Raw genomic sequence first — 21,597 nt, 5'->3', positions numbered from 1 at the left:
ACATCACTCTCTTTTGAATTCCCTTATCCCCTTCCCCCCCAAAAAAAATCTCATCTTGGACAGACTCTGCAGAGACAGGCTCTTGCCATTTCCCCATCTTATAATTCAGCCCATGCAGTTTATCACCCCACAGAGCAGACCCCCACTCCAGCGCCATCAAAAACTGATTTGCAATTTTCAGTTAAATTAAGATGCTTCGTTTTCCTACTGTACGCAATTTTCCCTTTCTCAGACGAATGGTGATTACAAGGACCATCAGATGTTCTTGCAGACAGGAAAACCATCAAAACCCCCAGAGAGCCGAAGTCCAAGAGATTTCATTTTATTCATTACCCAAACTTATCAAACTCTTATCAAAAGAGGCTCAGATGCCATGCATAGGAACTAAGAAGAGGCTCTCTACAGAGCTCTGCTTGTCAAGCTTCTGAGAATCACCCATTAAAATTCTCCTGCTCCTGTGCACAGACTAAAGAGACTAATTTAATTGCAATTTTTGCGGATTGGCGTTTTGAAGTAGAGCACCCTGCAAGCAGGAACTTAATCCTACATCCAAACTAATTACATTAGAGTCACTCTGATCGGAGCCCACGGCTCTCTTTGATGCTAGACTGCCTCTGCCTTTCATCCACACTCATCCTCTGGGCAAGGTCTCCTCTGCGCATTCCCACCCTGCAGGATCAGGAAGCTACTACTTTAGCTGCCCAGTTTTATTCTGATGAACCATCAAGGGACTGAAAAGCCTCCCCCTCCCCACCCGCCAAACTGAAGGAGATTGATTTCAGACTGAAGACTGGGGCAGCTAAGCTTCAGAAAAAAAAAAAAAAAAAAAAAAAAAAAGCAGTAAACCCCCAAACTCGACAAACATGGGCAAAACTGCTCACTGACTCCATCTACTCCAAGGTCTCCTTCCCCCTTGGCCTGAAGGTGGGCCAGTCGTATGGCTTACGTTTGACAAAGTTATTTACCCTAGTCCACTCAGAGCTCAGCTCCAGGTGGTGGCATCTTGCCTTTCTCTGTTAACCAATAAACTAGGAGATTTTCAATAGGCTGTTTGTTAGCACATTGCCCTGCTTGGGGACCAGGGCGGGGAACTTCTAAGTCCATCAGATTTCCACGATGATTTCAGAAGTGCCCTGAAATGGAGTGCATACCCAAATCACCCCTCAAGGCAGCCCTGCATTCTGATTCCCACAGAGAAACCCAGGGCCACATATATGGTCGAAGGTCGCACGGTTACACTTAATCATGTAATGGGCTAATGACGTGATACGCTCAAAATGAAAGCTGAGTACCAGTTTGGTCCACAAAACCCCCTCTAAGTCATTTTGGTCCCTTTTACCACGCCCTCAGGAGACTTCCACAATACTTCTCTCTCATACAGGGTTGGTGTGTGTGTGTGGAAATAGACAGTATGGATGAGACGTCGATAACTAATTTGTGAGATTTGCATTCACAAATAGCAGTGCTTTGTAGAGGTCTGCAGAGAATGAAAACAACAGACTGCTGGGCTGAGGTGGACCGTGGCAAGAGGGCCTGAAGACCAGCTGACCGGCACTCAGAGTATAAGATATGAGCCAGAATTTTTGATCAGTGGTAATTTAACATCATTGATTCAGCATCTTGATGTAAATTATACATAATTTAGAATGTAGCTTTTAACCAAAATAGATGTCCTATTTGCCCTTCAGTGAGGAATGTCATAAAAATAAAAATCAACTTAATTCTAACACCATCCTTTTCCTAATTCATCTTGAGTGGAGTTTTGATGAATCAATGAAATGTATCACAGTTGAAAGGCACTGGGAGATTTAACTAGAAACAAAACTGAGATGTGCCAATACAGAGAGGGAAAAGGGGAAAGATTCAGATAGTCTTTTGGTGTGAAATATGGACTAAATAACCTTCAAATTCTCTCTCCAAAATAGTACCATGACTAACAAGTGTCTTAGACACCTTATCTGGGATAGGACATAATACATCAGTGCTTTCAGGAAGGCCAAACTATTAGTCACAAGATGGGTTTAGGCCCCTGTAGCAACTCTACTACTTTCAACATAGAACTCACTGATCACTTTCAAAGATATATATCTCCCAGAGGAGCTCAGGCCACTTGGCAACCATAAATCTTATTTAATGGACTATTTTAAAGATATAAACATTACACTAGATGTTTGAAAAGAAACAGAGAGCTGAGATCTGTGCGGTCTGAATGGAGCAGGCAGCACAAATGCAACTAAGATCTCAGACAAAGCCTCATGACATGCCTGGGAGATAACAGCTAATGAGCGTATTCATATGTCACGAGAGGAGCATCATTGGGGCCTTGTGTTTCACGATTTGCTCAGACTTATTGAATGAGGGTAGTTTGACGCCTAGAGCAAACGTCATCCGAAGTACCTCTAAAGACTACATCTGGGAATGCTTAGCCTGTGCCGAGCACTTAGGGAACCATCAGGGCTGCTAGAAGCAACTGAAACTTTATGAGGCTTGTATATCCAGAGATGACAGGTCAGATATTCCTCAGTCCACTTCCCAGAGAACCAGATCCAGAATTTCTCTTATGCTCATTTCTCAGTGTCCATTTACACCAGCTTATGCAGCCTCAGAATAGACCCCTTCACAGTCTGGATCGGGAATGTGCATTGGATAGCCAGAATTCCCACCTGACCAGAACCAGGAGTATGTTGAAGCCACGGAGATGTTTGAGCCAAACAAGATGGGACCGTGTAGAAACTAGCACTTAGATTTGTCCAAAGGTGGGAATGCACCGCCTCCTCTGGAAATGTCAATGTTCTCTGAAGGCTTAGGAGACCAGTTGGGAAGCTACTGAGGAAATCTGGCGAGAGATAATGAGGCCTGAATTAACACAGTGGCGGTGGAAACAGAAGGGAAGAAACCAACGGGAGCTATGTTTAGGCGGTGAAACCTTATCGAGTGATTACATGTGGAAAGTGAACAAGGGAAGGAGCATAAGTACCCTGAGAGGAAGCATGAGTCACAATGCCCAATGTAGAAACACAAGATCGAGGCAAACAGGTCTGCGGAAGAAGGTGGAGGGCCCGGGGTTCTGCTGTGACATCTAAATGGGGTTGTTCACTGGGCCATGGGGCACTGTGGAGATGGGCTCACTAGACACCCAACTTGGGGATCCTCCACGAAGAAGAGCCTAGCTCAGCTCCCACCTCAGAAATGAAATACAGCATGAGAAGAAAGCTGGGGATATCGGGGGATTGTTTGTTTGTTTGTTGATGTTTTGTTTTTCGAGACGGGGTTTCTCTGTGTAGCCTTGGCTATCCTAGACTCACTTTGGAGACCAGGCTGGCCTTGAACTCAGAGCAAGCCACCTACCTCTGCCTCCCAGAGTGCTGGGAGTACAGGCATGTGCTACCGCACCCGGCTAGGATACTGGTTTTTAAGAGGTAAACTAGAAAGAAACCCAAGTAGAGAATGTGGGGCTGGCTAAGAAGGAGATCAAGAAGGGCTTGGTCTCCTGGAGGCTGGAAGAGAAGAGCTTTGGGAAGAAATGACTGTCACTGTCAAGTGTTGTAGGGAGTTCCAATCAGACCATTTAGACAGCAGTCACCAGATTTGGTCATGTATGGGTCATCAGTAAAGGGGCTGAGCAGTGTATGTGAGGAAGTAAGGATGGCTTCTAGACCGGGAAGACCAGAGCATGTTTCCAAGCCAGGGGAGAAAGTAGAGGAGACGTTAAAGTTTCCCAGGGAGAGGAGGGACTAAGGGAGGGGAGCTCTTGAGGAGCATGAGTGACAGGACAGGCCTGGGTCAGGGTCAAGGGACTTCACCCTCGTAAGCTGCAGGAATGAAGTGAGACCTGGAAAGAGTTGGAGTTGAGGGAAAAGCATGGTGGAAGGGGGAAGGCAGACAAGAGGCTCGGTAGCTTGTGTTTGATAGTATTTAAAAGGACAACAGGGACATGAGCATGAGCTGATCAAGGGCGCAGAACTGATGGAAGGCGGGAGGGGTCTGTGGGAGGGGCTTTGATGCTCCACACACTCAGCTCACAGAGACCAACCTTCAAATCTTCCTCATCCCAGCTCCTCCGTGGGGTGTGTCCTTCCTCAAGCCTGTGGGCTCTGCTGTCCCCTCCCTTTCCCTTCCCTCCTCCATCTGATCTCCTTTTCTCTCAGAGTTCTCGACTGATGTTTTTTCTCCCTCACACACATGCTTGTACTGTTACCTCTTCTAAGAAGTTCTCTGTCCAGGGCTGGCATTAAAGCCTCTAGGATGTCACAATAACCTGTGGTGGGCTCTCTGTCTTCCTTCTTTCTTCTTTTCTTTACACTTACCGTAGGGATGGAGAGAAATGGCTGTGTAGCCATGGCCCAGCAGCTAGAGAGGCTCCTTTGAGATGGGACCCTAACCCTCTGTTTCCCTAATACACTCTAGGACTAGATTCAGAGGGTAAGTGGGCCTGGGTGGAACAGATGAGCTCAGGATAGGAGCCTGCTGATGGTCCCTCCAGGCCCTTAGCGGGAAGCCAGGATTTGGGATAGTCATTCCTTTACATGTAACCATCTTTATAAAAGCATGCAAGTATCTACAGTAGGAACAAGAAAAAAAAAAAGTTCTTCGCCACAAAAATTAACACACTGATTATAGGCTTCGTGAGCTAGACAGTAAGTTGGCACATTCTCATGACCAGAGCCGGAGAGCAACAACAGTTCCTGGGGCTGTGACAGTTGACGACAGAGATGCCACTGTGGCACCCAACCCTACGACACACTTCCTTCCTCTCTGCTTGTCGGTTAAAATGCACTGGGCCATCCTCAACAATGTCTATAGCCCCAGCCGCAGGGCCTGACGCTCAGCCGTGAGTGTCCTGGTAACCTCTTACCCTGGTCACGGCAGAGAGGCCTCTCCATTGTTCTCCTGACCTTAGTCTTCTCTACTTCCTCTCAAAGTTCTAGGCTGATGTCCTTTCTCTGCACACACACACATCCCTCTTTGACCCCTTCGGTGCCATCACAGTGCTTGGCTCAGGCCAACTCTGCAGTCCACCAGTTGCTTGAAGCCCCAGACAGGGCTTTCCCAGGGTCCCAACCCTGCCCCTGATCCCACTCTGGTTTCTCCAACAAAAAGAAGTCATCGGCAGGGATCTAGGCTCTTCAGTTAGGGAGCACAGGGACACAGCCCCTCGTCACGCCTGCTCTGACACTGAAGCCAGATGCCTGCAGCTCCCAGATGCTCATGGAATGTGCTAAAAGGGCTCTTTTTACAAAGATGCTATGCTGGGCCTTTCAGTTTAAGGCCTGGGGGCATAAATGAGCAACTAGCCCCCACCAGGAGGAGAGGCTGAGTTGCTTGGAAAGATTCTTCCTCCGTGGATCTTCCCAGCCTTAGCAGTTTGTGCTGACCATGTGTCTGCACCCATACAAAGGCAACAGGGCCACCATCAGTACCAGGATATGTCACTCGTACTCAGGCTATCCAGGTAACATAGACCAAAAAATCAGCTACAGGGAGAATGCGTGGGACCTTCACTCCACCATACTCGTCTTAGGAGAAAAGCACTTTCAAATGAAACTAAGTGCCAAGCACCTGGCCCTCCGTGGATGGCCAATGTGACATTCTGAGCTGAAACATCGATGCAGTGGGCTCCAAATCTCCCCCAAGGGAGAAGATGAAAGAATGACAGTCCAAATGAGATCCCTAACACAGTTTAAGACCTTTGCACTAGACGGCAACACTTGATGATGTGGAGACAGCTCAGTCCCAGCGTAGAAGTATCTGCACTGGCAGTTCCTCCTAAGCACGGCAACTCATGGACAAGAGCTGGGCTGGACGGAACGGCTTGTTCTTAATCAAGCCTTTCTGGTCTGTTTATCCATATACTCTCTATACCCCATTCCTCTGTTTACACTCTTTTGGACGGGGAGCATTTCAACACTTGTGTGGTAGTTTCTATCTCTTAGATTTCTCCTTCCATAGGACCAGATGCTGGTATGATGGTGAGTTCGGCTCTCTCTGTCTCTCTCTTTCTATCTCTCTCCCTCTTATATACAAATACCCCCTCCACCTACACACAAGCAAAAATATCAACCATCAGAGACAAGTGGGCCAGAAGTAATGGGATCCCGTTGCCAGCCTCCAAAATGGGGGCTTTCATGCTTTCTTAACCAAAGTCCTTCTGCAGCTTCCTAAGGGACACAGTGTGCTATCTGCTACTGGCTGGCCTGCTATCTCCCTGCCCACATCTGGCTGCCATGTCTAAGTTTTTTCGGACACACCTTCCTCTACCCAGAATGTCATCTCTTCTCAGGATACCGTCTACTAACTCTTCTAGGCTTAGCTGAGGCCTGTCTCCCTGAGGAGCCTCCACTGCTGCTCACGCTCCAGCATAGACTACACCAGGTACGTCCCTCTGGAGAGTCAAGGCACATGCTACCAGATCACTGGTAAATGAGGTTCCTTTCAGCCTGTCAATAAACACCTGTCCAGCACGGCAACAGTCCTCTCTGATTGGACCACAACCTTCCTCAGAGTAGGGACTGGGTCTAACTACTAGGGCCAAAGCAGCTGGCAAAGGCCAGATACACAAAGGTCCCATAGTCAATTACTGTTTAGCTGAACTAAGGACGTACGCAGGATGAGAGATGGCGTTAGTGAACTCCTGGCAGGACAGAGCTGGAGGGAGGCTTCTTCCTCATTCTCACTGCTGTCTCCTGCCACGTTACGAACTGAGCCTCTCTGTGAACTTTCTGCTCAGACTAGATCTGGCCACACTGCTTCCACTAACGCCTTTTATACCTCAAGCTATGGATGGAGTCTGCTGCTCTCCAGGACTGGAATGCCTTCCCCATCTGACCCTCTTCTTCATCCATCTAAATCCTGGGCAACCGGAAATAGTTGTTTGTTTTATTTTTAAATAATTATCTCCTCTAAACATGCACAGGTACCATGCACACAATATCCTTCTTAAAATATCTTTCCCAACTGCAATGCAAAATGAAGTATTAATATACACGGCAGCATCTTGGGTCAGACTTCAAGTCTCCTTATATGGCATTGTAGAAAGAATTAAGATGTTCAGGCTAGAACATCTGGCTTCTCTTCCCGATGCTCACCAGATTGGTTGTAGACAGGCTGTTTCTGAAGCTCAGCCTCTTCTCTATGGAAAATGTAAACTATTACCCTGCCCAGTTCACAGAACTTATTCTGAGGAAACAACCCATGAAACATCAAGACATAGGAAAGCCTGTTGCAAAAGTAACTCAATGACAGCATGGCCTAGCCTTCTGTGGCAAGTCTTCTGAAGTCTGGAATCACACCTCAATTGTCATTTGTTACTTTACCACTGTTCCCAGGTCCACCCACCTAAAAAATGTTCGCACGTGGGCATGGACCCAGCTACACTCAACAGTCAAGGACTCCTGAATCTGAGTGTGCCTAGTTGATAGCATGGATCTGGAACCTCTTTTTTATCACCTTCCCTCCACCGGATGGGCTTAAGTAAAAGACTTTCTTTTTTCCAACAGACTGAAGATTCCCTGGTCTTTTCTGAAATAGGTGCCTAGTGTGCTTTGGGATGTTAGCATTATACTGTTCTGCCTGGCTGGAACATCTCTCTCACCTTCTCTTGATGGGGGCCTGCAATGGATGTTCAGCACTGATTCCTCTCTCTGCTTTAACCTCCCACATCATTCCTTCCCATGGTCTTTGCATCCAAGTCCATGAGGCCCCTAACAACATGCTAAATTCTGTAAGGCCTCTCTGCAAGCAAGATATTCCCACAGTGCAATTGTGTGATTGGTCTCCTATGCTACCAAGGAACTTTCATATTTTTAGTTTTCTTCCCATACAACCAACACTATTAATAACACTCTACTCTCTCCTGAGATGATATGGATTAGACCAAATGGAAAGTTACCATGGCTACCGCAGTGTTATTTTGGGTATGAGAAATTCACGCCAAGGGAAACAGCCAGCATACGTGGTCAAACTAGAGCAGCATTTCCGCCTTGTTATCAGGGAATCAATCCCATTTTAATTTTGAGATTCTAATTGCGACGGAAAGTAATTATGAGCAGCGCGACCTGAGCCCCTTCATTAAAGTGGGAGTCAATATAATGATTCCGTGCTATCGTTGGGGCAACACCGGCTCCACGAAGAAGTAAGTACAAGCAGATTTCCTTCCCAGGTAACTGGCTAAGCCAAACAAAACAGTGAGACTCATCTGCATGGTCTAGCTGTGGGCTGCAGGGAGGGGCCAAAAGGTGTGTGAAGGGGTCAGTGCCTTTCTTCATGTTACAAAAGCTTCACCATACCTGGGTGGGATGGGACACACAGGCAGAAGGAAGTCGTTTCTACCAGGGTTGACTATGGTGGGGAGGTCAAGAAAGGCCAAACTGGAGGACAGATAGTTCAGGTTAACCCGCTATGCAGTCCCTTCTGTATGGGCTTTGGGGACATTAAAGTAGCTCTTCATTGACATCCAGACATTCATGACTTGATTCCCCATATACCAAATGCTGAGCTCATCTGAAATGACAGCAATTGGCCCTCGGACGAACTTCTATTCGAGGGAGAACTTACTGCCAATCCCTGAAGTACGTGAGTCCCTTTGGGACTGCACAGTCTATCTTTGACGACTCAAAAAATACTGTTAATGGCATGACATCATCTACCCCATTCCAGAATAATCCATATTTAGGTCGAAAGCTACAGCACCCTGCTGGGCTCTGGGATAACGCAGGAGCTCTGCAGTTAAGTCTGGGAGGAACACGTTCAACCCACATCTCAGTGCTCCCCTCAAAAGTTCTCGACAGAGAGGCATGGAAATAACCTTGCAGAGTCGCTGAGAGGTACCCCTGAACACTCAAACCAGGCAGCAGAACCAGGGGAACCTATGCTCTTCTCATCCACTGGGCGCTTTCCTACAGCTGGGTCTTTCTCCCTGTAATAGGTCACTTTCCCAAGGTTTAGTTTTTGTGTAGAAAAACAAAAAACAGAGTGTCATTGCCCCATTGTGGTTTCTCAGTCCTTTGGGAGAGGCAGCTCCGCTTCGGGGTTGGATTCCTTGAGAGCTTTCAGCTTCCAATTTCCCAGGAATAACGGAGGTCTGCAGTCATTTTGGGGCTGGTGGGGTTCTTCTCAAGGTTGACAAACCTCAAGACTGGTGAAAGCCTGTGTCCATATTCATTCTTAGCACAACATAGACAGGCAACATAGAACACAGACCTTGGTTTAAACTAGTCAAATCACCCACATAGTCTATTGACAGGTTATGCAAAAGCTATTGGCACTGGTGTCTTGTCACAAAGGTTAAAACGCAAGCAGTAAAGAGAAACACATTTCTGAACCCTGAAATGTTTTGGGAAGCTGGCTGCAATTCAAAATGAGATATTTTGGGGTTTCTCTCTCAAAGAGAGAGAAGGGAAATCGGCTTGGTCATATTTGGTTTCTCTGGCATAAAATGTCAACCCAGGTTGCCTGAAAGTGTCACGAACAACAGAATTTTGTCCCAAACACAAACAAGGAGCCCCCATTCTCTGTAGCTGAATTCGACATTCTTAGTGGGAAAACAACCAAGGCCTCAGAAAGATCCATCAGACCAAATGGAATTTGCAAATTGCAAACTTCCCCTAAAAACCTAGTGTCTTCTGGAGCCCCAGAAGGATCAGAGATGAGCACATCCTATCTCCAAGCCACACCTACCTTGACTCCAAGGAAAGATTTGCGGTGATAGAAACAGCACAGGGCGGCCGAGAGGGCGTGGAAAGCGTTGCATTCTTTAGGCATCTTGTCTTCGGTCCCAAATACCACACACCTTCACTGAAGCTAAAAGGAAGGGGGCAGTGGATGATGGGGACCCAGTCCTGCGCTCTGCGGCTCCTGTCCACAGCCAGCAGCCAAGGGAGTGAGTCGGCTCCTTCTCCCAGGCCAGTCTGTGACTTTTTCCCCCCCGGCTGCTGAAGCCAATACGATCCACTCGCTCAATTCTGGCCAGCTTGTGTCCGGCCTGCCATGCACACGGTGCCAGAAATTCTCATGTGACCAGACTTGATGAAATTCTAACCCCTCTTAGAAGAGGGCTTGTGCTTTAGCTTTTAGCTGTCCCCTAATTCAGAGGCCGGGCAGAAATCGTTATACCCACCCTCCCCCCTCCCCCTCTGGGCAGCCTTCCCTTTTCAGGGCTGGAGCACATCACAGCAATCTGCTTCTAGTGGCTTTGTTTGCTTCTCACCCCAGCACTTAGGGCTTTTTTAGAAGCAGGGCAAGTTGCATGCATCACGCCATCCTAGTGTGAGACAGAGGTTCCTTTGAAGATAGGTGGCCCGCAAGTGACCGGGTTGTGGCTTTCCCTGAAGGTAAGCTTAGAAGTTCTAAGACATCAGGCAGGATCTGGGTCTCCATGCCTACCTCCAGAGCTGTTTACTTTTAATTATGATGCTCCTGGCAGTCAGTCTGCAGCTGATAATACTGGCATGGTCCTCGTTATTAGCAAAGCCCTACTGCCTTTTGGTGTTTAATTAGCAAGTCTGTCAGCAAACACCCTAAAGGGCCTATGCCCTTCCCACCTGGCTGTGCAGGATGGGGACTGAGTACTCCCTTCTGACCCAGCTGTTTGTTCTCCTCCCCGCATTCCCTTTAAGTCTTTCACTTTAATTATCCATCTTCACTTAATTGCCCTCCCTCCCACACACAAGCCGGTACATTCAACATCACCAAGAAAGGTCTTTCTAGGAGATTCTAGGGAAAGAAGCCTACAAAGAGCCTCAGAACAGCTTGAGGGGACAGCAGTAGATTCCCTCATTCATTCCCGTTACATTGGATGCTCCACTCTTCTGTTACATTTTTTTGTTTTAAAATCAAGCCCAGGTTTTGGACTCATGGCTCTTTCCTCTCCTGCCATTCCATGTACCAGCTTTGAGCAGCTCCAGCCCTTTCAAGATCGCAAGGTGTACAGAAGTTTCCTAAAACTTCATCCAGGCAGAAACTTGTAACAAGGGAGAAACAGAACCTATTCATTCCAGAAGGGAACAACACCGGATGAGGCATGAGAGAGGTATGAGAAATATCCAGCGGGATTAGCAGCAAATCCTCTGAGGCCTTGGCCTTTGGCCTAGGTCAGAACTGCCTATAAAAATGGGGAATTGTTTATCCAGTGCCTAGTGAGTAGCTTCTATATCTGATCAGGAAGAATGGAGAGCCACAGGCTTCATACACTCCAGGAGAGGCAGAGGTTCTGCCTAGGATATGCCCAGCATGGGCCCAGCGATCTGAAGGCTCCCCAGACTCAGGAAGAACCAGGGGGCTGGCTTCACTTCTTGCAAGAAGGAGCTTCCTCCACTGGAGATAGGCTTGACTGTCCTGAGAGCTCCTAGGCCCTTAAAAGTCTACCTGAACTATCAAATGGCTAGATGAGCCTCAAACTCGCTTCTGAGATGGCTGAGCCCAGAGTCTGTCCAGTTGGCGGGTCAACATTGTCCTTCAGGGTCTATATCTTGCAACAAAGAGGAAGCACTTTCTATTTGCTCTCCTGGCAGATAGGTTCAAAGGGCAAGTCTCCAGAGTACCTTTGCAGCGATGACTCATCAGTCAGGACAAGAGCCTCTACCAAGGGGACCCAGTTCACTGCTGTTATTCCCTTGGCAGGAAATGACAAGCTCCTTCAGGCTAAAAACCTCTCCAACCGGCTGAAAAAAGACTTCCTGGGCCCAGGAAAAGGAGCATCCTCACTCCTGCACAGAAGTTCAGTAAGATCAGCCAGCAAACAGCTTCTGCATTCAGGCCCTCATCTCCAGCAAAAGAGAGTGTATTCTTCAAAAATATACATCACTGTATGTCTATGAGGTTGGGGGCGGGGCGTGTTCACACCATGTGGCATGTGCACAGCTCGGAGGACCTCTGTGATGTTTGCTCTTCTCTTCCAGCTTTAGGTGAGCTCTGGGGATTAAACCCAGGACTCCAAGCTTGCACAGCAAGCACCTTCATTGAGCCATCTTACCAGCCCTAGAAACACATTCTTGAAAGCAAATATGCAAATAACATGGACATAAAATACATAGAATTATGTAACCCAGCACTCCAGAGTCAAGACATAAACAGAACAATGGCATTCGGGCCACTGCAGTGTCACTTCTCTGTCACCTGAGACTTTCCCTACTTAAGAAATATCTACAAAAATGGCCAAAGACTGTTCTATCAGGATTTAAGAGCAGGTTAATCTTACAAGGTAGCTGTTTCCTGAACACATTTTTGCTTTTATTCCACACACAAAAAAGAATTTCTGAAGCAGTACTGAAAAAAAAAAAATCTTAATTTTCTTTTTAAATGGCCAAGAAGAGACTAAAATAATATCTTCTTGCAGCTAAAGATGATAATCGCATGAGATTTCAAAGTGCCCTTTACTGCCTGGTTATGCTTTTCAATGTCTCCTATCCACATTGATCAATTCCTCACATTTGCTTCCCAACGATTCTTCCATTCTAGCTGCAAAGAAACAGAGGACCAGAATGGTGTGTCATTCTGCAGAGTACAAAGGACCAGAGACTCCAGCTTTGAACTGCAGAACTCAGTTAACTGATCACATGGACCCCAAAATAAAATATTTCATAAAGCTGTGAAATTAAAGCTGTCACTTGTGTAGCCACACAAAAATACTGAGACCTGGAGAAGTGGTTCTCACTGATGTCTTGGTGAATGAAATTTCAAACAATTCAGACTTACGGTTTTCTAAGCACCATGACCTTCTGTGGATGGGAAGGGAGCCTCTAGCAGAATCCTGGTGGAAGGAAAGGGGCAGTGGGCAGAACTCTGGGAAGGGTAGCCCTGGGGTACTTTGAAGCACCCACTTTGGGCCACCTAAGAGGCTTGCTTCTTTGTACCAAGGGAAACACCTAGTAAGAAATAGGGCCAAGCCAGGTAGTCACATGGACTCTTGCAGGAAATCCCCATTCCTCAGATCAAACATTGTCCCTACCCTGTCCAAAATAGAGGCTTCAGCTGGCAAAGGAACGTTCCCCCATCCTCCACCAAACACACAAAAGAGCCACCCTCAATGCTAGGCTTCCCTTGAGTACCCCTACTAACCTGCCCTACACAGTAACCATGGAAACTGGAGCGGCCTGCCAGCCACGTTTGTTCAACAGACACACACTTCCTGTTGGCAGCAGCCATTGGCTTCAAGAAATGAGCAAGTGTGTGCAGGACCCCCTTTCTAAGCGTGTCAGAGCCACCCCAAGTAGAAGCAGGCTCCCCGGTGTGACAGACACTCTCTCTGATGGGGCATGGTGGGAGAAATGTGGAAGCAATTATCTACTGTGCACTGTTCAGGGAAATACTACCTGTAGCCTCCAACCATCCCCCGCCTCAGAACTAAGACATCAAGCTTACTCAGACCCGTTCTGGGTCTCTGTCAAGACATCCTGTGGTTCGCTCTTGGTGATCAGTGAACTGGAAGACTCTGCCCCGGGCTGCAAGGTCCAGCTAATCTCTGCCCAGGGTATCAATTGGGATGAACACCAGCCATTGTGATAAACATTGCTGAGCTTCTCATGGGGATGGTAAGATTCCTCCTTTCATCCATCCATCTGCACCTCCACACACACACACACACACACACACACACACACACACACACACACACACACACACCACTGAAGGTCTCCTCTCCCACACATACCAACAATCCTTTCTGGCTTGTGGTTTGTTTTTTGTTTCCACCAAGTCCTGTCGACCTGGCTTTTGGTGAACAAAAGCATCTTTAATGAGCTATGGAACAAGGCCAAAGAAACCAATTCTCTGCCTCTGGTGTCTCTTTTCTGAAAAGAGGGAAAGGTAACATGGCCTTCTTCTTCACAGTCTCACCACCATCCCCACTCCCCCTTCCCCAGGAAAACTGTGTGGCAAATGCCTGGAAAATGACGGCAGGACGAGAGAGGCAGGTTTATCAACAGCTCTGCCTCCCAAGATGCCTGGTCTGGTCCTGTCTGATTCTGAGCAAACACAGTTCCAACATGAGCCAATGCAGCATTCATCCCTCATTTCGCTTTCAAAATAGTAGCCGGTTAAATATGTGAGATGCTAAACATGTTCCTATAAAATAGTCTTTGCGTTAGAGGACTTCTCCACTCTGTAGGCTAACTGCTCTGAATAGTCAGGGTTGTCAGGGTTAAGCTGAGGTGCCTGGAAGGTCAGGTATACTATTAAGTTCCTTTTCTGGTCAGCTCCTTGGAACATCACCCGTCCTAAGCTGAGGAGCATCTGTAAGGAAGAAGCTGATGTGGTTCTTACATATACCCTCACACAGAGAGCCATAGGGCCTGATGAAACACAGCTGGTCTCAGACACCACTGAGAAAGGATAAGACTGGAGAAGAGGCCAACTTCTCTCAGGCCAGACAGAGCAGCTAAGACTGTTGAGGAGAGTCCAGCATATTACCCTCTGCACAAATGGGAGTCAGCCCTTGCTCCAAACAGGAATGCAAGCTGGACTCGTGGGCAGAGGCCAGGCAATGTTGTTGCCTGCTCTTGTTGGCTGCTCTGGGTCCACAAGCACCTCCTGTACCCTGGTAAAGGCAGGCTTTCCAGTGTGACAGACATTCAGGCATCTGCACCTCAGGTTGACAGTTTCCCCAGATTCCTCAGGGGGAATGGAGGAAGATGGCTGCTAAATGGTCTCTTTCAGGAAACCGTATTGATCTGCCTAACACAAAAGAGACTAAGTATGGTCTTCACAAATAGATTTCTTTCTATCAGACACCAGGTCCCTGGCCCTCCCCCAACCATTTTATGATTCTCCAAATAGCTATTAAAATTGCATAACTGAATAGTGTGAAGCAATGGGCATCTTGTGCCATTAAGGTAAAATATAAAGAATGTGCGCACGGGCTGCGGCTATAACCCAGTTGGCAAAGCATTTGCTTAGCACAAATGAAGCCCTGGACTCGGTTCCACAGCACTTCATAAACTGGATGTGGCGGCACACTCCCATACTCCCAACACTCGAGAGGCGAAGTGAGAGATAAGAAGTTCAAGGTCATCCTGGAGGACATAATGAATTGGAGGCCAGTCTGGGATACACAAGATTCTGTCTCAAAAACAAAACAAGACAAAACAAAAACAGAAGAAGTCGGAACAGTAGGGTAGTGAAGGGAGCAGCAGTTTCAAGCTCTTAAACCCTAGGCTCAAGCTGTCCGGCAGTCTCGGGCATCTCTTAGTAGAAAGCCATGAGCCATCTTCCCGGGGCAAGAGGCAGATTCATGATGATTGACATAGCATGTCAGTGGACTCCTGTTATCCACTGTGAACCCCTAGGAGTCTAACTCATCCCGGGTGGCTCACCACCCACTTTGCCGGGCGGCCTCCTGTTCCACACTAACCACGCAGTCATCACACCCAGAGCGAAGTTTGTTTCTGTCACCTCTACTCCTGGGCTTTCTCTGCTTGTACACATTGCCTTTGCCTCTTCTCCTACTTTTTACTAAGTGTGAACATAAACAGCTGACAGCCAATGACTGTTAAAGCGGCACAGAGGCCTCTCTGAGCAGAGGGGCCTTCAGGAAGCGCCCCACCCCCATCAGGAACAACTGAGCTCTTTTCCACCTCATAGGCTCTTCTGCAAATGGCACCTTCCAAAACTGAGCTGTGAGACAAGACGTCTACACGGCTCTAAAGAGGCTCTGAACACAGACTAGAGAACACTGCACCAGAAGCTAACTGAGTGGCCTTGGGAGATTATTTAACCTCTCGAAACCTCAGGCTGCTCCCCAAACCGATGGGTGATCACAGGCATCAAATTCGGTAACGATAAAAGCCTGTCCCCCAACGCATGGAAGGCCGTCAGCAACCGTGAGCTTCCTTTCCTCTTTGAAGAAAGGCACAGGAAACCACCATCTGCCGCCCACTCTCAGAGGCGGGGCTACCAGACCTGTGTCTTCAGAGAAGGTGGACAATGACCGGAGACACTGCCTGACGGCCGATGGTGCCGGAAACCCTTCTGATGTTTTTAAACTGGGAACGAAGAGGAGATGGTCAAGGGTGCTTAGCCTTAAAAGTATGTTTTAATCCTCAACCTTAAAACCTGAAAATCAAAATCAAAAGACACGAAGGGTCTTAATCACAGCTGCTCAGACATCGCAGATCGTGTCCTACATCTTTGTCATCTGAAAAGCTGTTCATGGAAACAGGCAGGGAACACATCCACAGCGCCTGCCTCCATGCCCACCCCCCACCCCAGGGCCCATTTACTACGTCTAAGCTCTATGTAGACTTCAGTCTATGTTCTGACCTACTGTCCTGCCCACCTCGCTTCTCCAGCACCTGGCTGTTGCCATGACAACAGATCTCTGGCTTCTGCTTAGAGTCCCTGGAGATCCATCTCCCAGGTACCTAATTTCTTCATACTGCCCTAGTCAGTGTTTACTGGGTCACCTGATACCGACTGTTTCTAGAGCCATGCCGGGTCTAGCCTCATGAAGTCTGTGCCCCACCGGACCTCCTCCTTCTTCATACTGCCTGCCTGTATTCTTGAGAAGTTATCCTCGGCATTCACCCCTTCCCCTTAAGCCTGCAATCCACCAGTCACAGCGAACTCCCCCTATGCCATCCCACTCCACTACCTTAAAAGGCTGCCAGATGCTGAGTGGCTATCGACTGGCTGTCAAGGAATGCAGGATTGTGGGAGTACAGGGAAGGCAGGCACCAGCTGAAACCCCATGCATGCCAACTGCGACAGACAACAGTCTGATTTATCCCTTCTCAGTAAATTTTAACCACCTGAATGAAACACTTTGGTAGGAAAATGGCCGTTTGTCACCTCATGTTAGAAAGAGCCTAGCTATTATCATCTGAAGGATACAACGCACTGTGCCAAAATAGCTCTAAGAACCATTCTGGATTAGGAGTTCTTAACTTGGGTGTGGGGGGGTGAAGTATGGCTTCCGTGATCTCTACAAACTACGATGTGGTGACTTGCTCATTGGAGCAATGGGTTACTGCTCTGCTTATACTCAATTCCCAGACACTTATGTGACCTAGAGGTCCCCACTGATTCTTTCCTTGCTTAAAATAAAAAGTAACTTTACTTATTTATTCATTTACTTAGTGTGTGTGTGTGTGTGTGTGTGTGTGTGCGCGCGCGCGCGCGCGTGCACACATTCATGTGGGAATCTTCCCTCCCCTTCGTCCTGTGGGTCCTGGGAATGAAACTTAAGTCGCCAGGCTTGATGGCAGGTGCATTTACTTGCTGAGCCATGTCACCAGCCTGAGATTCAGAGACTTTCAATAGCCAGTAGGAAGGAAGTGAACAAAATACCCTAGTGGTCATGAATGTGGCCGAAGACATAGAAAACACTTGTCTGGTTACCATGGACACAGTTTGGCTTGGCAGGCCTGAGACTGGTAAGAGGAGGGGCCAGGCATGCATATCAAGGCCCTTTATGGCTGCGAAGTAGATTTCCCACTCATGAGAGGTGGGAAACACTTGCTCTCCTCTGGTGGAAGGGCCTCGTTGTGTGTCTCAGTAAATATGGAATATACACACGTCTGATCTCAGTGACCCTTTGGCAGCCACACTTTTGGGGAACTTGTCTAGGAAGTCCTTGATATCGTTCTACCTCATTTCCTAGTGTGTGAGGTTCCTCAGAGGCAGTATTTCTATGGAGAATTCTACCAGTGTCTCATTTAACACACCAGGGGACCAGCATCATTACCGCTGTGCTGCGAGCACCAACCAGCAGGTCTTGGAGTGAATCATAAAAACAAGCCAGAACACGCTTCATCTGATGTGCTAATAGAAGCCCACCACACCTGACTTCCAGGGCAGTCTAATCAAAAGCAAATCTAGAAGGCAGTCATCTGGCAGCACAGGCTGAGGGTTCGTCTGAATGACAGGGATGCTGGACAGAATTATAACTGACAGGAAATTGGAGCCCACGGGCTGAGGATGCTGAGATCAGAATCTCAGAACCAGGAGGCAGCAGGACCTTAGGTGTTGAGCGAAGGCCAGGAGTGCCTCTGTATATAGAGACACAACCTGCGCCCTTGATGGGGGGAAGGCCAGATCTGAAGGCTCTCTGCAAGACACTGAATTGATCAGCAGCCAATGGCTTCACTTCCTTGATTGCTGCCAAGTGCAAATATCTTCAGAAGTGACATCTTAGGAGTTCAATATTTTTCTTTATTTGGTGCCTAGGGTGCGGAAAATATTGTTTTTGCCAGTGTTCAAAGGCTAGTACAATACCCTGAAACTCCCCACCCTGTTCCTGTGCACCTTGAGTGTTCCTGCCTACACAGGTGGGAGGGCTGGATGGCAGAAGGGAGAGGGATCAGCAGCAGGAACTGACCTAGATAATTCTCTGGAACATTATGTCTTAGGGTTGGGTCACTTGTGATAACAGATGAGGAAACCTTTCCAAGGCCACACAGCAGATATGGAGGTGAGCCACAGCTCACACAAGGTCCCACTTATACTTTCTCTGTAACGGTGGCCACCGGGAAACCGAGACCGTGGGTATCTGGCCCATAAATAAATCCAAAGAGAGGGAAACCACGAGGAGTTGTGCACATGCCTTAGAAAGGTAACATGGGGGAGGGGAGAGGTATTTCTGCAGAGTTTAGCAGCCACATGTCAACACAATCCATGAGTCTCCCAGGCAGACAGAGAGAATCAGAAAAACAGCCTGCTACGATCATCGGCACTCACAGGGAAACCAGTAAATGACAGACAGTGGTGTTGAAAATGTGACCAATACAAACTTAAGAGCCTGGGGAAAACAAAGCAGTGTTTAATATGCGAGTCTGCAGAAAGGGGGTGCCCGGCAGAGGAAGGGCAGAGATGGCTGGTGTGCTGATTTGGCATGAGCTGGCATTTCTAAGTGTCCCCTGGCTGGGAGAACTTCCTGTCCTTTCTCCCATTTGGCTGGACTGGTAAGTTGGTTTGAGCCTGCCCTTTTTTTCTGATGTGGGTTCAGACTTCCCATAACCTTCCAACTCTCGGACTTTGGGGATGAGCAGGCGGCTTGTCTAATGGGGTGTGCCTAACGCCTTCTGCTTACCCGTGACTGATGCCCTCTAAGCACAGATCTAACCATCTAATGCTGACAGTGGTCCTCATAGCGCAAAGCTTTCCTGGATGGCGTGTGTGTTTACCCTTGCGATGGCTGTGTCAACTGGCCAGAGTATTGGACACTGGGCTGTCCAAGAGTGGACGTACGACCAACCTGAGACCAGTTAGAGAGCCTCCCTGGGATTTTTCAGCCTGGAATTGAAGAAGTTCCCTTTCTGTTGAACAGGAACCTTTAAGACCAGAAGGCTAAGCTTCCACAGCGTGATCCCCGCAAAAGCTGATCTAAGAGAAGACAGCTACCGCCCCGAGAGAAGCAGACACTGAAAACTAGCATCTCTGGGGTGTTTTTCTTACCAGAAAGAGCAGTGACCCAGACCAACCCAGGCCCTTCCCAGTAGAAAGTTGGCTATGTCATATCATCAGTTAAGTCCACAGAATCACTTAATGTTTAGGGAAAAAACCTTGTTTCCCTAAAATGTCAACAAAAATAACAGTGGGGCCTAGCTTAAGTTCTAGGCATATGCTAACACGCTGCATTGGGCTGTGTGCAGAGATGTGCGTCATCTCTGGGTCTGAGAAACGCCCACATACACCGACACTGCATGAAACCATGTGTAGGACTTTCCAGGCTAATCACAGGACTTTACCCCGATGCGTCAGCAGCAGGTGTAAGTGAGTGCTCTTCCTCAGTCTGCTCCAGGAACTAACATGGAAGGACTGAGTTGGCCTGGGCTTTCTGGGGTAAAAAGGACATGAGTTGCCTGCAGAGTAGGGGAAGAGTACTCTTGGGGCTGGGATGCTCTGCTTTGCCGAGGACAGGCGTGACCTCTGCTCCGCACGCAGCGCCCTTACAGGCTGGGGGAAACTGTGATTGGACATCCCGCAGCTTCCCCCATGCAGGCGCTGGCACGATCTACGATCTTAAACTTCGTGAGGACCTTTCTCAAAGGCAGTTTGGTTATTCACAGAACCACAGGAGCGGACTCAGAGGTACTGGCAAGCCATTTCCTTCCAAAAGCCAGGAGCCACTCCGGTGGTCAGCCCTGAGAGGAAAACTTAAAGACATGAAATTTACACCATCTCCGCACACACCCAAATAGTCCTCAGATTTGCTCCGTGGCCGGTCTGTAGGTGACAGACTGAGAGGATTTGAAAGCCCTGGTTGTCCACTACAAGGCCCTCTGGGGACTTCCTCCTTCCCTTGCTGTTGCTTCCCTGACGCCCATAAGGAGCTGCAGCTTCTATTCTGTTAGAAGACTGATGTAGTTAGAAACCATCTCTCATTCATAGTCACCACAATGTCCCACATCTAAATATAATAGGGTCCCAGGAGCACTGTGTGGAGAGTCTCTATCTGCGGTTCACAGCACCTTGCAAGGAGGAGGAAAAAGAGTTGTGTGTGTATTTCTAGGTGTGTGGCTGTTATTCATCTCAGATGTAGAAAAGCAGGGACCCTATCCTCTGCTCCCCAAATAGTTACTCACACAGGCATGAGGAATGACATGTCACACTGTGGTCCAACACCCCCCCCCCTACACATACACACACACACACACACACACACACACACACACCCTGATTAGCCAGCCTTGCCATCCTCTACTTGGATTAGGACTTGGGACAGTTAGTGTTAACTGACACAATCTAAAATCGCCTGGAAGAAAGCCTTAATGAGGAGTTGCTCTGAGGGCGAGTCCGAGGGGGATTCTCTTTTCTTTTACAAAGTTTTACTTACTTTTATTTCATGTGTGTGCATGTTCTGCCTGCATGTATGTATATGCACTGCATGCGTGTGGTGGTCCGAAGGTGATGTGGGAGCCCCTGGAAGTGGAGTTAAGACTGCCGTGAGCTGCCATGTGGGTGCTGAGACCTGAACCTGGGTTCTCTGTCAGCAGCAGCAAGCATTCTCACTAGCTGAGCCAGTCTTAATGAAACTTAACTGAGGCGGAAGGCCCAGCCCACTGAGGACAGTGCAACTCCTTGGGTTGATGTCTTGTGCCGTGTAAGAGTAGAGAGAAAGTGAGCATGTGTGCACTTATTCGCTCTCTGTCCTTGGATGGGTTGTGCCTTGATTGCCCGGAAATAGTGGACTATAAAATGGAACTGTAAACCAAATAAAACCTTTCTCTCCTAAGCTGCTTTGAGCCGGGGTGTTTTATTTCAACAGCAGAAATGAAACTAAGGTGGAACTGGTTCTCGATTTAACCCAAATAGTTATCTTGTTCCCTTAGTCTTCGAACAACCTGTGACCCCAAACTGGGAGGAATCGAGGCAGAAGGCACTAGTTCCCAACTCACACCACATTGGCACTGCTCAGGTCCAGGCTTTTTCTCTAAAGACCACAAGGACACCAAAGGGAGGAGAATCGACAAGGCGGGGTGGCTTCAGCCAGGCACACAGACCCCTCTCCTAACAGCCACCTGGGCCTGGGAAAAACCAGAGTCCAGCTGGAGCCTCGGGGCAGGAAGCAGTCCGTCAGCTTCATCGCTTCTTCTGCACAGAAAGCTCTTTAGAGAGGGTGAATGGAGGCTTTATGTAGTAAGTTCTCATCCACAAGCTAATAAATAT

At 48.1% G+C, this 21,597-nt stretch overlaps 1 protein-coding gene across 5 annotated transcripts in view; it reads right to left on the bottom strand.

Moving 5' to 3' along the window:
• The window catches only part of Bcar3 (BCAR3 adaptor protein, NSP family member), a 109,568-nt gene that overhangs the window by 37,386 nt on the left and 50,585 nt on the right, over window positions 1-21,597 (bottom strand). Inside the window, exon 1 of one of the 5 annotated variants that reach the window (XM_055628148.1) lies at window positions 9,676-9,981. The exons of the other annotated variants lie outside the window; for them this stretch is intronic. Within the exon in view, the coding sequence (XP_055484123.1) occupies window positions 9,676-9,759 (84 nt within the window). The 5' untranslated portion in view covers window positions 9,760-9,981. Of the gene's footprint in view, window positions 1-9,675; window positions 9,982-21,597 lie in introns of those variants that run through there. 5 annotated transcript variants of the gene reach the window in all.

The sequence above is a fragment of the Psammomys obesus genome, unplaced genomic scaffold (genome assembly GCF_907164565.1).
Source record: "Psammomys obesus unplaced genomic scaffold, mPsaObe1.curated_primary_1811, whole genome shotgun sequence".
Taxonomy (NCBI): Eukaryota; Metazoa; Chordata; class Mammalia; order Rodentia; family Muridae; genus Psammomys; species Psammomys obesus.
This window is presented reverse-complemented; position numbering and strand designations above follow the sequence as displayed.